Here is a 14555-nt window from a genome sequence, read left to right as displayed (position 1 = left end):
AACCTACCTATCATTTTGTCAAGGCAACCTAGAATGGAATGTTTGAGTACAACCGAGGATGCTGGGTAAACTTGAAGATAAGTCTGGGCCAGTTTGGAGATGCTATCACCATCCCTCTAAAAAAGTAAAAATTAAGTTTAGAATATTACAATACAGAGTAAAATTGGTTAAAAAGGAAGCCAAACATACCTCAAACCATATACATGTAGTATATGAATTAAAAAGAAAAGTTTCATATAACTAGAAAGTAAATCTGGCTTCTGAAAAAGGATTAATTGTGAACAACATCCTTCATTTTCAACAAGATTTAAATGTAAGCAAGTCCCTAATCTGAGATTAACTTTACATGTACTCAGACAACGCGAAAACCTTTTTCTTCACAGGACATTGCGACAGGTAAAATTTTACCTGTCACAACAAATTTCAACCAGTCGCAATGTTTCAAACAGTATTCAGTGACATCAACCTAAATCTTGATTCAAACCAATTATTTAAATAAGGTATGTGATTTCCCACAATTACAAATAATTTAGATTTTCTAGGCTGGATGTACATTTGTATCCTATTCTTATAAATTAAACAAAAGGAAGCTAAACCCTAAGACAAACAAGAGGCACATCAGTGCCTGTGCTCCACTGGCCAAACGGTTCAAGCAAAGACCACCTAACGAACATTTTCGTCAAGTTTCATAGAAATACAATCATCAATTTTTGAGGAGAAGTTATTTAAAAAAATTTTTTACTTTAATAGCTCTGGCTGCCATGTTGTGCAGTGGACCGAAATGATTTGGGCAATTTGAGTAAAGGAGCACCAAACAAACATTTCTGTCAAGTTTTATCGAAAAAAGGTCATCGGTTTCGACGACAAGTCGTATAAAGTTTTTTTTATTTTTTAGCTCTGGCAGCCATGGTGTGCAGTGGACTGGAACCATTTAACAAATTTTGGTTAATGACCACCCAAGGAACATTTCTGTCAAGTTTCATCAAAATCTGATCATCGGTTTCTGAGGAGAAGTCGTTTAAAGGTTTTTCTATTTTTACCACTGGGGGCCATCTTGTGCAGTGGACCGAAACCATTGAAGCAAATTTGATAAAGGACCATCCAAGGAACATTTCTGTTAAGTTTCATCAAAATCTGATCATCGGTTTCTGAGAAGATGTTCTTTAAAGGTTTTTCTATTTTTTTGCCCTGGCAGCCATGTTGTGCAGCGGACCGGAACTATTTGAGCAATTTTGGTTAAGGACCACCCAAGGAACAACTCTGTCAAGTTTCATCAAAATCTGCCTATCCGTTTCAGAGGAGATGTCGTTTAAAGATTTTGCTATTTTTAGCTGTGGCGGCCATATTGTGCAATGGACCAGAACCATTTGAGCAATTTTAATAAAGGACCACCCAAGGAACATTACTGTCAAGTTTCATCAAAATCTGCCGACCCGTTTCAGAGGAGATGTCGTTTAAAGATTTTGCTATTTTTAGCTCTGGCGGCCATATTGTGCAATGGACCGGAACCATTTGAGCAATTTTGGTAAAGGACCACCAAAGGAACATTCCTGTGAAGTTTTGTCAAAATCCGCTTATCAGTTTCAGAGGAGATGTCGTTTAAAGTAAAAGTTTACGCACGCACGCACGCACGCACGACGGACAATCTGTGACGACATAAGCTCCATGGCCTTCGGCCAGTGGAGCTAAAAAATCAATATTTCAAATTTGTTCTTCTTCTTACTTAAAATCATCATTTTTTCCTCCCTTGCCTATCCAAAAACATTATTTTTTTGTTCCTCCTCCAGATCGTCCAACCCTGAAGCAGCTAGATCAAACTCTTTATTAATCTTGAAATTAAAGATATTGTTACAAAATATAATTAATAGGGTACTCGCATTGACTGCATGGTATATAATAGGTATGAAGGATGCTGACCTGGAGAGTCTGTGAGAAGAAGAATGTTAGAATGGTCTCGACTTCATCACTGTACATAGGATGGCTAGCGAGATACTCTCCAGATAGTTCTAGGATCTGAAATGATTTTACAAGCAAAATGAATATGATCAATTATGTGAGTGAAACATCAGCCTTTGAAAGCTGTACTTCTCACAGATAGGGCGTTTTGACAACTTATTTTAGTTTTTGTCTTGAAATTAGCCAATTTTTGTCGTGAATGTCTAGAAACCAGTGATATAAGACTGCTGACAAAAAATCAGATTGCAGTTTTTCATATTTACGGTCGATAAATTGATAATATCTTATAAAACATAACGGCTCATCCAATATTTTATATTCCAAGCTGTGTACTCTGTGTCTATATATCTCTGTATTGTACAGAACAATGTTAAATAACCTATAATTTTTTAGCGCTCACCTTTTGTATCTTGGCGGGATCATTCACGTATTCCGTCAGTTTAACAAGCTTCACTGTCAGCTCATATATCTTGTCCTCTTGTCTGAAAAAGACATAGCTCTTTTAACAGTATATTTTTAACTGTATAAGATAAAATCATTACTTTGTTAGTTGTAATGTACTAAGTTGACATTGTAAAATCATGAAGTTAAACTGACAAAATCATAGGGTTTTAGCCAGTTTTTAAATGGACGGGTGCTGCAGAAGAGGGAGAGGGTGGTATGGGAGAAAAGGGCACACTGAATGGAGCTGTGACAAACTGGAATATTTTGAACTGGGCACACTGAATGGAGCTGTGACAAACTGGAATATTTTGAACTGGGCACACTGAATGGAGCTGTGACAAACTGGAATATTTTGAACTGAGTCATATTTGGTGTCTATTGCCAACTGCCAAATATGTAAATTTTGTGAAGTAATTATTATCATATTTTTAATAAAAACAACAGAAATAGTTGACAGTCTTCAGTTTTGAATTCTATGATGGCAGAAGGGGCCACATGTTTATCTCAATGAGGGCAGAAGGGTGCACATGTTTATCTCAATGAGGGCAGAAGGGGCCACATGTTTATCTCAACGAGGGCAGAAGGGTGCACATGTTTATCTCAATGAGGGCAGAAGGGTGCACATGTTTATCTCAATGAGGGCAGAAGGGTGCACATGTTTATCTCAATGAGGGCAGAAGGGTGCACCTGTTTATCTCAATGAGGGCAGAAGGGTGCACCTGTTTATCTCAATGAGGGCAGAAGGGTGCACATGTTTATCTCAATGAGGGCAGAATGGTGCACCTGTTTATCTCAATGAGGGCAGAAGGGTGCACATGTTTATCTCAATGAGGGCAGAAGGGTGCACATGTTTATCTCAATGAGGGCAGAAGGGTGCACCTGTTTATCTCAATGAGGGCAGAAGGGTGCACATGCTTATCTCAATGAGGGCAGAAGGGTGCACATGTTTATCTCAATGAGGGCAGAAGGGTGCACATGTTTATCTCAATGAAGGCAGAAGGGTGCACATGTTTATCTCAATGAAGGCAGAAGGGTGCACATGTTTATCTCAATGTGGGCAGAAGGGTGCACATGTTTATCTCAATGAGGGCAGAAGGGTGCACATGTTTATCTCAATGAGGGCAGAAGGGTGCACATGTTTATCTCAATGTGGGCAGAAGGGTGCACCTGTTTATCTCAATGAGGGCAGAAGGGTGCACATGTTTATCTCAATGAAGGCAGAAGGGTGCACCTGTTTATCTCAATGAGGGCAGAAGGGTGCACCTGTTTATCTCAATGAAGGCAGAAGGGTGCACATGTTTATCTCAATGAGGGCAGAAGGGTGCACATGTTTATCTCAATGAAGGCAGAAGGGTGCACCTGTTTATCTCTATGTGGGCAGAAGGGTGCACCTGTTTATCTCTATGTGGGCAGAAGGGTGCTACCAAAAAAGGACATGGTGCAGCACACTTTCATAACCCTCTAGTTAAAACCCTAAATATTCATAAAGTTTAAATTGTGAAGTTGAAAGTCACACAGGCCTTTTTTTAAAAAGGTGTGTTAGATTCATGGCAGTGCACTTCCTCCTTAATTATAAACTGCATTTCATAAATTGTGAATTTTGCACTGCCTATATTTTTTTAACGCTTATTCTCATATTAAGATATCTAAATCACCATATTACCCTTTATTGAACTCAATGAGCTTTAAGTAGACATCACATTGGTCTGAGGCATAGGCTGGGATGGAGTTCTTTTCATAAAATGTGCCCAAGCCCTGGAAAAAAACAAAACAGTTTTATTGAATGAAGGCAACTCTAGCCAATTTTGCATTTAAAAAAATGCCCCAAAACTACGAAAGATGCAAGTGTCATCAGCGATGTCATATATCAGTGAGTAAGATTCAATGCATTGTACACTACGATATCAATTCCATGTACCGGGTAAGTTTATAACAATGTTCTTCTTTTTCTTGCAAGTGTATAATCTGGTGTCTAGCCCTTTTAAGTTGAAGAGCATGAAATCTTAACATTCAATTTCATTGGAAGAAGAGTTTTCTCCCCTACCTCATTTACACTAATAATTGGTGCCATTCGAATCAATCTACTATTCTTTTACAAACATATACTATCTTGTCTAAAAGCTAGATTAAATAGAATTAATTAATTAATTAAAAGTCATTTAATTACTATTTGTTAGAACAACGCGCAAATTTGTATGCGCGCATTATGAATATGAATAAAATAAACCACACAAACATGTAAAATTTATTATCTTAAACGTTTTGGCGTCACACCTTCATTAGAAGATATAAACAAACAATATAAACAGGAAGTTACATCAACGTCATATAGTGTGTGCTGACGTTTGATCTGGAACCTAATGCAGGCTTTAATTTCAAAACAGTGAAGAATATCAAGTTAATACTAATCGATTTTATTTCACTGATAAATCTCTATAAACCACTTGAAAGCATATAATGAAAATAAATTTACCACTTTGTTGAACAATCAATGATTTTACCTGCCAGGCTAGAATCTGTGTATCATCTATCTGCACTGCTCTTCTGTATGCGCCAAGAGCCTGGTCGTTTTGAGAAAGCCCCTCCGCGGCTACAGCAGTCAACACAAAGGCCATGTAGTTAGATCCATCAGAGGCAATGATGTCCTGAATGATAGAAATATTTAAAAAATAAACTATTGAAGTCATCTATAGTTAGAACATACCAGGGATATATGCATTTCAGATTATGGTTAAATATGAATGGCAGAGCTTCTGGAACCTCAACTGGTTTTTTAATCATTTTCTGTTCCTGAAATCGGTCCGGCATGGTCAAAATCGATCCAGGCCGGCAAATTGTCGGTATATAGAAGCTCTGAGGTGTGCACTGTGCAATAAATGTTAATTAATACATAAATCATTTTAAATGGTAGTTATTGTTTACCTTTGATAATAAACTTGAAAAACATTACATAAAACTCCTCATTATTAAACTTCATCCAATCCGTTGTGTTCCAGGTTCATGTGCCATGTAAAACTACCCATCAGGAAAACTACACCGTCAAACCCAGTTGCAGGGTTTTAGCTAGATTTTAAAATGGAGAGGGTGCTGCAGAAAAGGGACAGGGTGCTTAGGGACACACGGGCACATTGTCCCACAAATCTCTAGCTAAAACCGAACAAATTGTGTATGGTTGTGTGGTAAAGTGCACATATGGGATGTTTGCAACTTTGGAAGTTTTCTAAAAAAAAAAAGGAAGTTTTTGTACTTCCAAGGCATCAATTTAGGAAGTTTGAGCCCATTTATAGTTAGGAATATACTTTCAAACTTCCAAGGATCTCCCACCATTCACTAAATGCATTTATATACAGCTTAGCAATAAGGTTCAGTAACCTTGCAAACTCCCAGAGCCTCATTGTATTCTTTCTGTCGAATTGCCTCCCTTGCCTTCTTTAAAGCTGATTTCACCTCCTTTGCATCCATCAGGTACAAGCAATCACCTGGAAAAAAAGGAGTGAAATATCAGCAAATTTAATGTCAGCGCAGTATGACAATATGAATAAGAAACACTACAATGTGACGAAACCAGGTTTTTAACTGGGCAATCAGAAGTTATGGCTGATTTATTTCTTGTTTGAGTAATAAAATAGTGTGAAAATATTTTTCTATTTTTAGTAACACTGACCTTGACCTCAACCCCCTCAGAAGCAATCTCAAGCTAGCTTATTACATAAGCTACCCACCCAACCTTAAATCAATTCTTACTAAAATTGTTGGGCAGAAATATTTGTTTCTGTCTTTAGTAATAGTGACCTTGACCTTCACATCACCTCCCAAAATGCAATCCCTAGCTAGCTCTTCACATAAGCTACCTACACACAAATTCTCATTACAATCCATCAAAGCTAGCTAAAGTTATTGGGCAAAAACCAATGTTTGACATGACACCTGTCCGCCTGCCAAACGACATCCCCATTCTTATAAACCTGGTTAAAAAATTATCCTTTCGATTTTAAATCTAATAGTCAAATAAATTTACCACCATGAAAGAAATTCTGTCACAACTTACTTATAAACTTAATTAAATAATGTTCTTATAATTCCCCAGGAGCAGATGATGATGATTACTGTATTTAGTTTGAGTGAATAAAAACTGCCGCAAGTCACAAGTTAACTTAGAAGATACAATACAGTGTGTTAGAACTCAATGCTACTATTGTCATTTATCTGTCATTACAATGTAGCAGAACAGTGTGACGCTTCTTAGTTAGCGAGGCATCAACAGTTTAATTTATGATCTATTTTCCCTTTCACGGCTTTTCCACACATTCTATTATTTTATTCACAATTTCTAACGTGTAATTTGGACATTTTCATTCATGTTTTATTCATGAGTTGTGCAATTTTATTTGTTTTGTACATTCGCTTTTAAACAAATTAAGTTTATTGATAAATGTTTATAGAATTTTGAACTAAAACAAGAACACTTGAACATTCTAGGACTATTTTTCCATAACTCAGTGTATGAATGACAGTTTAAGTTTGCGGGAACCACAGGTTGCCAGGTAGAAAAGGGCTATTTTAAAATTGAATTAAGGTTACGGGTATCTATAAATATCTGAAAACAAACGTTAAAAGATACTAAAAGTTGTTGATTTTAGTGTGAGCTTGAATTTAATTTCACTTGTGATCATAGAAAAAAGATATTTTCACTCGTGACTTAACCACTCAAGAAAATATGTTTTTCTATAACGCTCGAGAGATAAAATACTGTATTTCACTGCAATCTTCAATTACCCTCTACATCATTAATGATTCTTGGATCTTTAGTAACACAGGACTATCTGATTCATTAAGCTAACCACATACTTTCAAAGAAAGAATTTCAAAGATTATAATGCAGGAGTTAGTTTGAAGTCTTAATTTAACATAATGTAAGGTATGGATGAAACTATCTTTAAATCAATAGATGCTCAAAACGGAATACTTGTAATCCCTAAGGAATTGCAATTTGAAAATCGCACTAGGATCTTCGACTAAGCTGTTCCATCAGATTAGCTTTTCCATTTCCAAGTATCATTTAATAGCAGGCTCTCATTAAAATCAATAGGTACCGGTAACTTGTTTCTGTTTTGGCTAAAGCTTGAAGCAGGAAATTTTGATGTCTTTCGCTTTCTATGTAATCACTTTCGATGCAGTAACATTCTTATGATCCACTTTAGCTGCTGGTTACCTGTTTGCTTTGTGTTGGTCGGCAGTTGGCTTTGTTTTGGCTGTTTGTTGGTGGTTTGCTTGTTTTGGCTGGTGGTTTGTTTGTTTTGGCTGTTTGTTGGTCGTTTGCTTGTTTTGGCTGTTTGTTGGTGGTTTGCTTGTTTTGGCTGGTGGTTTGTTTGTTTTGCCTGTTTGTTGGTGGTTTGCTTTGTTTTGGCTGTTTGTTGGTGGTTTGCTTGTTTTGGCTGGTGGTTTGTTTTTTTTGGCTGTTGGTTGGTGGTTTGCTTGTTTTGGCTGTTGGTTGGTGGTTTGCTTGATTTGCCTGTTTGTTGGTGGTTTGTTTGTTTTGGCTGTTGGTTGGTGGTTTGCTTGTTTTGGCTGTTGGTTGGTGGTTTGCTTGTTTTGGCTGGTGGTTTGTTTGTTTTGGCTGTTGGTTGGTGGTTTGCTTGTTTTGGCTGTTGGTTGGTGGTTTGCTTGATTTGCCTGTTTGTTGGTGGTTTGCTTGTTTTGGCTGTTGGTTGGTGGTTTGCTTGTTTTGGCTGTTGGTTGGTGGTTTGCTTGTTTGGCTGTTGGTTGGTGGTTTGCTTGATTTGACTGTTGGTTGATGGTTTGCTTTGTTTTGGCAGTGTGTTGGTGGTTTGCTTTGTTTTGGCTGTTGGTAAGCAGCTGCTTTGTATTGGCTGTTGGTTTGTGGTTTGCTTTGTTTTGGCTGTTGGTTGTGGGCTTACTTTGTTTTGGCTGTGGGTTTGTGGTTTGCTTTGTTTTGGCTGTTGGTTGTGGGCTTGCTTTGTTTTGGCTGTTGGTTGTGGGCTTACTTTGTTTTGGCTGTGGGTTTGTGGTTTGCTTTGTTTTGGCTGTTGGTTGTGGGCTTGCTTTGTTTTGGCTGTTGGTTGTGGGCTTGCTTTGTTTTGGCTGTTGGTTGGTGGTTTGCTTGGTTTAGGCTGTTGGTTGGCAGTTTTCTTTGTTTTGGCAATTGGTTTGGTTTGTTTTGGCTGTTGGTTGATGGTTTGGTTTGTTTTGGCTGTTGGTTGGTGGTTTGCTTGTGAGTTTGCTTGTTTAGGTTGTTGGTTTACTTTGTTTTGGTTGTTGATTGGCAGTTTGCTTTGTTTTAAAAGATGTATAAATATATTTTAATGTTTAAAGGTACTTGCTGATGTATTTGGACCATAAAGAAGTTGAAGTATTTTGGTTTAATAATGTGGGGTGTGAACAAGTCAAGATTTTTTTTGGATTACCGGCATCTTTATCACAAAGCAACCAGGACTAAAACAAGAGTGATGAATATTTTGACCTTACAACATGTGATAATGTCAATCAACCAATCACGCAACAACAAATATGTTAAAGTGACTATTAGTGTTATTAATGCCAATGAATAATGAGGTCTTCAAAGACAGTATTTGAGTAAATATCAACATTTGCTATTTGGTTCCAGCTTTTGGTATCTTAGTTTTAACCTTCCTAATGATTTGCCTAACTTTATTTTGTCTAGTCTAAGATAATAGAAATTAGATGTGTTATACGAGATTCTTCTAATCCCTTACGTCTAAACGGGTTTGTGCAATAACAGGGGTTTTGAAAAAAAATTGTATTTAGAGAAGTTTTTTATGTTTGAAATAGATAATTAAGGTTTATATACATATTTTACCATGTAAGTGCAAATATATTTTGCACAAAACAAGCTTTTAATGCATTAAAACAAAGGATTTACCTTTCCAATTAAACAAAACTTGACTGACACAGACAACAATTATGCCAATCATAACAACTCTGCCACCTCCGGCACACTTTGAGACCTCGTAAATACAATCGTAACAACTCGGCCATCTCAGAGGTGTTTCGATTGTTGTAAAACTGTGAACCGCAGCCTCGCAGGTGCCATTCATGTATATATATATCGTTATGTTTTGACTGTATGAAACGAAAAAACCCACATCAAACTCATAATTATTTGTTGGATATTTATTTTTTGTGTACGGAACTAATATAAAATAACATTATCCGGTAATATTTCGTTTTTATGATATTTTATTGACGCAATATGCTTTAACAGGGAATCAGGATCAGAATAACTATCCATTCTTGGTAGAAAACAATTTGTATGTGAAGGATTTACCATACCAAAAATGGTAAAAAAATTCTGTCAACAACGAATATGTTAGTGACTATTAGTGTTATTAAAGCCAACGATAATTGAAACATACAAATATTTGAACCATATTTTGTCATACAAACAAATGCATGTTTTCAAAAACTTGAGCAAAATCCCTTAAAGAAAATTCTACTGATGACTTTAAGAAGGGCCTAACAACCGGTCTAATAAGGGGTTTTTTCTCATCCCTAAAGTATAGTCTAAAAATAATAGACGTGTTATACGGGATTCTTCCAATCCCTAACGTCTAAACGGGAATGTGCAAAAAACTGGGGTGATTTAAAAATATTTAAATTGTTTTAAGTGAAGTATTTTATGGTTGAAATTCATCATAAAGAGTTATATTAATATTTTACCATGTAAGTGAAATGTTATTTTGCACTAAACAAGCATTTAATGCATTAAAACAAGTTGTTTACCTTTCCAAAAAAAATAAAGTTGACGGACACAGACAATAATTATGCGAAGGGGAACAACTCGATACAATTGTAATAACTCGGCCTCCTCCGACAAAGCTTTGAGAAAGACCTCGTTATACAATTGTAACAACTCGGCCATGGCCGAAATGTTCTGAGCGATTTAAAACTGTGCCCTGAAGCCTTGCAGGTGCCATTCATGTATATATCGTTATGTTTTGACAGAATGAAATGAAGAAAAGCCCTCAAACTCATAATTATAAGTTGGATATTTATTTTTTGTGTACGGAACTAATATAAAATAACATTATCTGGTAATATTTCTTGTTTTTATGATATTTTATAGACGCTATAATATTATGCTTTAACCCAGAATCCTGATCGGAACAACTACAGTACCCACTTTTGATACTAAACAATTTGTACGTGAAGGATTTGCCATATCAAAAATCTAAAAAAAATCCGTCAACGTATCCCACAATTATTTGGACTACCCTAAAGTAGTAAAGATTTAACATAGGATTTGACATATAAAAAAATGTCTCCACACGTATCCCCGAGACCCGGTAGTTTCAATGAATAGGACTAATTCAAATCATAAGATGTTCTTAAAAGCGATAAGATAATATGTTTTTTAACATTTTTGGAACCGTTTTTTTTCAGAAAAAAATACAAACCAACATCGAAAGTGAAAGTAGCAATAGTACCCCCAAGTGAATTTAAATGTAGGAAAGAACATAGTGAAAGGTTATTTACAACTATAAACCTACCGGATATTCGAATATAGCGGCAGTAACACTTTCTCGTTATGAGCTAGCATTTATAGCGACGCGGTAGAGTGTCCGCCTGTAGATCGAGAGATCGTGGGTCGATCCCTACCAGGTTCACATAGCTATTTGTGCATTCTGTTACATAATATATCCGTACTGTACAGACATCTATAAGTACGGCATGTAGATGGTTGGCCCGAAGAATCGTATCATCGTCATTAAACAGTTAATTAAAACCCAACGTTACATCGGCGGGTCTGAAGTTTTCCATGTGAGTCGTCAAAGGATGCGGGGTAAGTTTTTCTTCGTCCTTAGACTTTTACAAAATAGTAACATTGCCAAAGTCATGACACGGACCTATATACCAGTTTTATAGGTCCATGGTCATGATAATGACCATTATTCGGGGTCACGGCGGTGGAGAAAGGGAGGGGATAGGGGCTTGGCTGTGCTCAATAACGGGCTTAAGGGAATGGTGTCGCTAAAGCCAAGCTTCCATGACAAGAACTGTTATGCTCATCCCTCGGTGGATTGAGTCATATTGAGGTATTTCTATAAGGATGTGCACGGACACATAGGTCCGTAGTGTGCGTACCCTCTTGTGTCCAAAAATGGTAATATGGTAATAAGTTCTGGCTGTGAGGCTGAATGTGCAATTATAAAAGCTATTTAGCATAACTTACTGTAAGACCTTTTGGAATTGGTGGTTATAGGTTGCATTATTCACTCCCTGGCTGCCTGTTTGAAAAAGAAATACATGAAGTATTTTCACACGATGTTACGGTATTGATTAAAACGTTAAGAAGTATTTACCTTTCAAGTCTGAGACATTCTAAGTGTCTGTTTTATGAGAAAATATTAAAGGATCCAATGACGCACACCTGTGACTATAGTTCATCCTGTATCGAATTAATTGCCACTGTACTCCATGCAGGTGCTGTTCAGTGTTCAGAACTCGCAAACGGTACTTGTCGTTGAAGACATCTTAAACAATCTCGTTTAGACTTTTATAATTACTGCAAGAAACTGAAAAATGTTCTCATTAAAATCAAAGTTTCAACATCTATATTTCATGACAACGTGTAATTTAACTCGTTGAAATACCAACACATCTAAATCACAAACGTTATGAAAGCCACAATACAACACTTAAAAGCAGATTTCAAATATGTTTTTCCTGGTTTGCATGCAACAATTTATACATGTATTTTATTTATATGTGTGCTTACTTTGCAATCCATGGCCAAGTTGTGCAGTTTGTAGTAATACTGACCCCTAAAAAGGTGTCTTTAGTGCTTATATGTGGTTACTAATTTTTTTTTGATCACCCGCTTATGAAGTCGGTATATAAGGCCATGTGTTTATATCCCGGCGGTTTTAGAATCAAGCACCGCAGAGGCAGTCTTTTTCCCGCCTACTTTAGTTCATACGCTCTAGGTTTGAGACAGCTTATACAGATCATAGACGGAAGTGTAGGTATATAAATCAGATTACTTTAATGAATATTTAATGAGGTTATATGACGTTATGACGAGGGTGATGTAAATGACCTGACAATCTGATAGCGTATATTGCTCCCTCTTTCTCCAGGATTGAATGTTCAGGACAAAGCTTTAAAGGACGATCCATAAGCACCTCAGCAATCACTTTTGCCACGGTGAACAATGAGTCACATTACATTGGAGTTTCGTGTTCTATGACAAAATTTGTCTAATGCAGTAAAGGACATGCGCTGGTCTGACGCACACAGGGGCGATGTACTATTCCAGATTGTGACACGAATATTGAGTGCTTCAGATTTGCATTCTAGAAGATACGTTTTTCGAGTTCAAAGTTTACAATGATATTATAAATATCAAACTCTTAAAAATATGAAGATAGCAGTTTTGGTTTGATTGAGACTGTACACTAGCGGGTTAAGATGGGTGGGGGGGGTGCTTTTTATATCAATATGGGAGAAAAAAAAGTAATAAAATGCGCTTATTATGCACCATATCCGACCACAAATCGTTAAAAAAAATGAGGGAGTAGCCCCAAATTCCCATGAAAACAGTATATGCCAAAATCTTTTCGATTCTGAGGAAGGGGCGTATGTCAAAAGGCTGCACCCCTAAGTTACGCCCACTCTATCTTCAACTCCTGAATCCGTCTCTGCTGTATATATATATATATATTGTCATCAATTGTATATACATGTACAGCACTTATAACTTAAAAAATAAGTTGTACTAAGGGGGTAATGTCAACGTTCTCTTAATAACTTGCATGATGGCGTGATTGAGACTATGGTAATGACGCAGGTTTTTGTAAGCTCCAGTCGGCGTATGTCATGTATAGGCTTAATTCTCAGCATGTCTTAAATTGTCACAGGGCACTCACCTTGCACGAATGTACTCAACATTGCGATATATATTACAAAGCAATACTAAAATGAGCTTATTAAACATATTAGAGTAGCTAAACATATACATGTACTTTTCGTTAATTTATTCGTCTTTGTGATATAATAGTTGATCATTTAAACAATTAGAAATTACACATGCATACCATGATGTAACTCTTTAACCATGACATGGCGTTCGATTAACAAACTTGTCCCATCGACCTTAATGCGTTTAGTCTTAAACATTCAGCACCGGTCCCGAAGCTCTTGCACATATTGTATACGTATACATGTAAATATATACTGGCATGGTCCACTGGTGTTGGGAGTACTATAGCCATGGTAACGTTGCGCCTTGTAAACTGGACTAGCCTCTGTATCTCATGTAAAGGTCAGTTTTTGAACGTGATCAATATCAAAATTACAATATGACAAGTATCAAATCTACTGTTTGATTAAGTTAACACAATTAATACACACAACTTTATATAAAACACATTTGTTGCGTGTAATTGTCGTTTTCCCACACTGGAACAGCGCCTATGACAGTTCTTTCGCGCAACGCAAACCAAATGCACCACATAGGACATGAAAAAGAACGCAGGAATATTTCAAGATAGGTGAAACGGCTGTGACATTCGTGAAAGCGTCCTTTGCCCATTATCACATGTTGATCGAAAACGGTTTTGCGCTTTATGGGTATGTCGAAGCACGATTTGCGAAACTGACGTGCATGCTCGCAATCGTCATAACTCGGTCATCTCCGGCAGGCTTCGAGATTGTTCGTTTGGATACTGGCCGAGGTGTTCCGATTGGTATGCTCGTGTTTGTGCTGTAACAGGCAATCGTATCATCACGGTATGCCAAGTCCGGCAATCTCCGTTCGTTGAAATAGCCGACCGTTAAGCTAGAGTGTGTGTGGCAGACGGACACAACTCTGTTGCAAGTACATAAGGAAAGTTTGGCAACAGCTGCCATCAGTACTTCAAAATATTGATACATGTGTAATACGACGATAACATGATGGGATTTACCATTAGGGGGAATACATATACATGTGATAGCACACTTGGTGTTTCTATAATATGTTCGTTGTAATAGCTCCTTTATAATGTTATATGTTATTTTCAACACAAACTATGGGCGATTCATACAAAATATTCTTTTTTGTCAATTGCCATACAAATGCGTGCAAATGGTCAAATGTTTGGTATATAAACGGTGTATATGCGTTTTGCATCTGA

General features: G+C 36.9%; 2 protein-coding genes across 5 annotated transcripts in view; both read right to left on the bottom strand.

Annotated features, from left to right (window-relative positions):
* LOC128231876 (tetratricopeptide repeat protein 37-like) overlaps positions 1 to 10854 on the bottom strand; it is a 54729-nt gene extending 43875 nt beyond the window's left edge. The window contains exons 1-7 of one of the 4 annotated variants that reach the window (XM_052945126.1): positions 10836 to 10854; positions 5773 to 5879; positions 4902 to 5045; positions 4064 to 4155; positions 2357 to 2438; positions 1918 to 2013; positions 8 to 116 (exon numbers count right to left, since the gene is read on the bottom strand). In XM_052945126.1, coding sequence (XP_052801086.1) covers positions 8 to 116; positions 1918 to 2013; positions 2357 to 2438; positions 4064 to 4155; positions 4902 to 5045; positions 5773 to 5862 — 613 coding nt within the window. In that variant the 5' untranslated portion in view covers positions 5863 to 5879; positions 10836 to 10854. Of the gene's footprint in view, positions 1 to 7; positions 117 to 1917; positions 2014 to 2356; positions 2439 to 4063; positions 4156 to 4901; positions 5046 to 5772; positions 5880 to 7366; positions 7801 to 10797; positions 10810 to 10835 lie in introns of those variants that run through there. The other 3 variants (XM_052945127.1, XM_052945128.1, XM_052945125.1) reach the window with 3 other exon arrangements.
* On the bottom strand, positions 7563 to 8831 carry LOC128232859 (proteoglycan 4-like). The gene is made up of 2 exons (XM_052946635.1): positions 8826 to 8831; positions 7563 to 8582 (listed from the first exon to the last, which is right to left on the bottom strand). Exons 1-2 carry the CDS (start codon positions 8829 to 8831, stop codon positions 7563 to 7565), a joined length of 1026 nt encoding a protein of 341 aa, XP_052802595.1.
* Positions 10855 to 14555: the final 3701 nt, after the last annotated feature.

The sequence above is a fragment of the Mya arenaria genome, chromosome 4 (assembly GCF_026914265.1).
Source record: "Mya arenaria isolate MELC-2E11 chromosome 4, ASM2691426v1".
Lineage (NCBI taxonomy): Eukaryota > Metazoa > Mollusca > Bivalvia > Myida > Myidae > Mya > Mya arenaria.
This window is presented reverse-complemented; position numbering and strand designations above follow the sequence as displayed.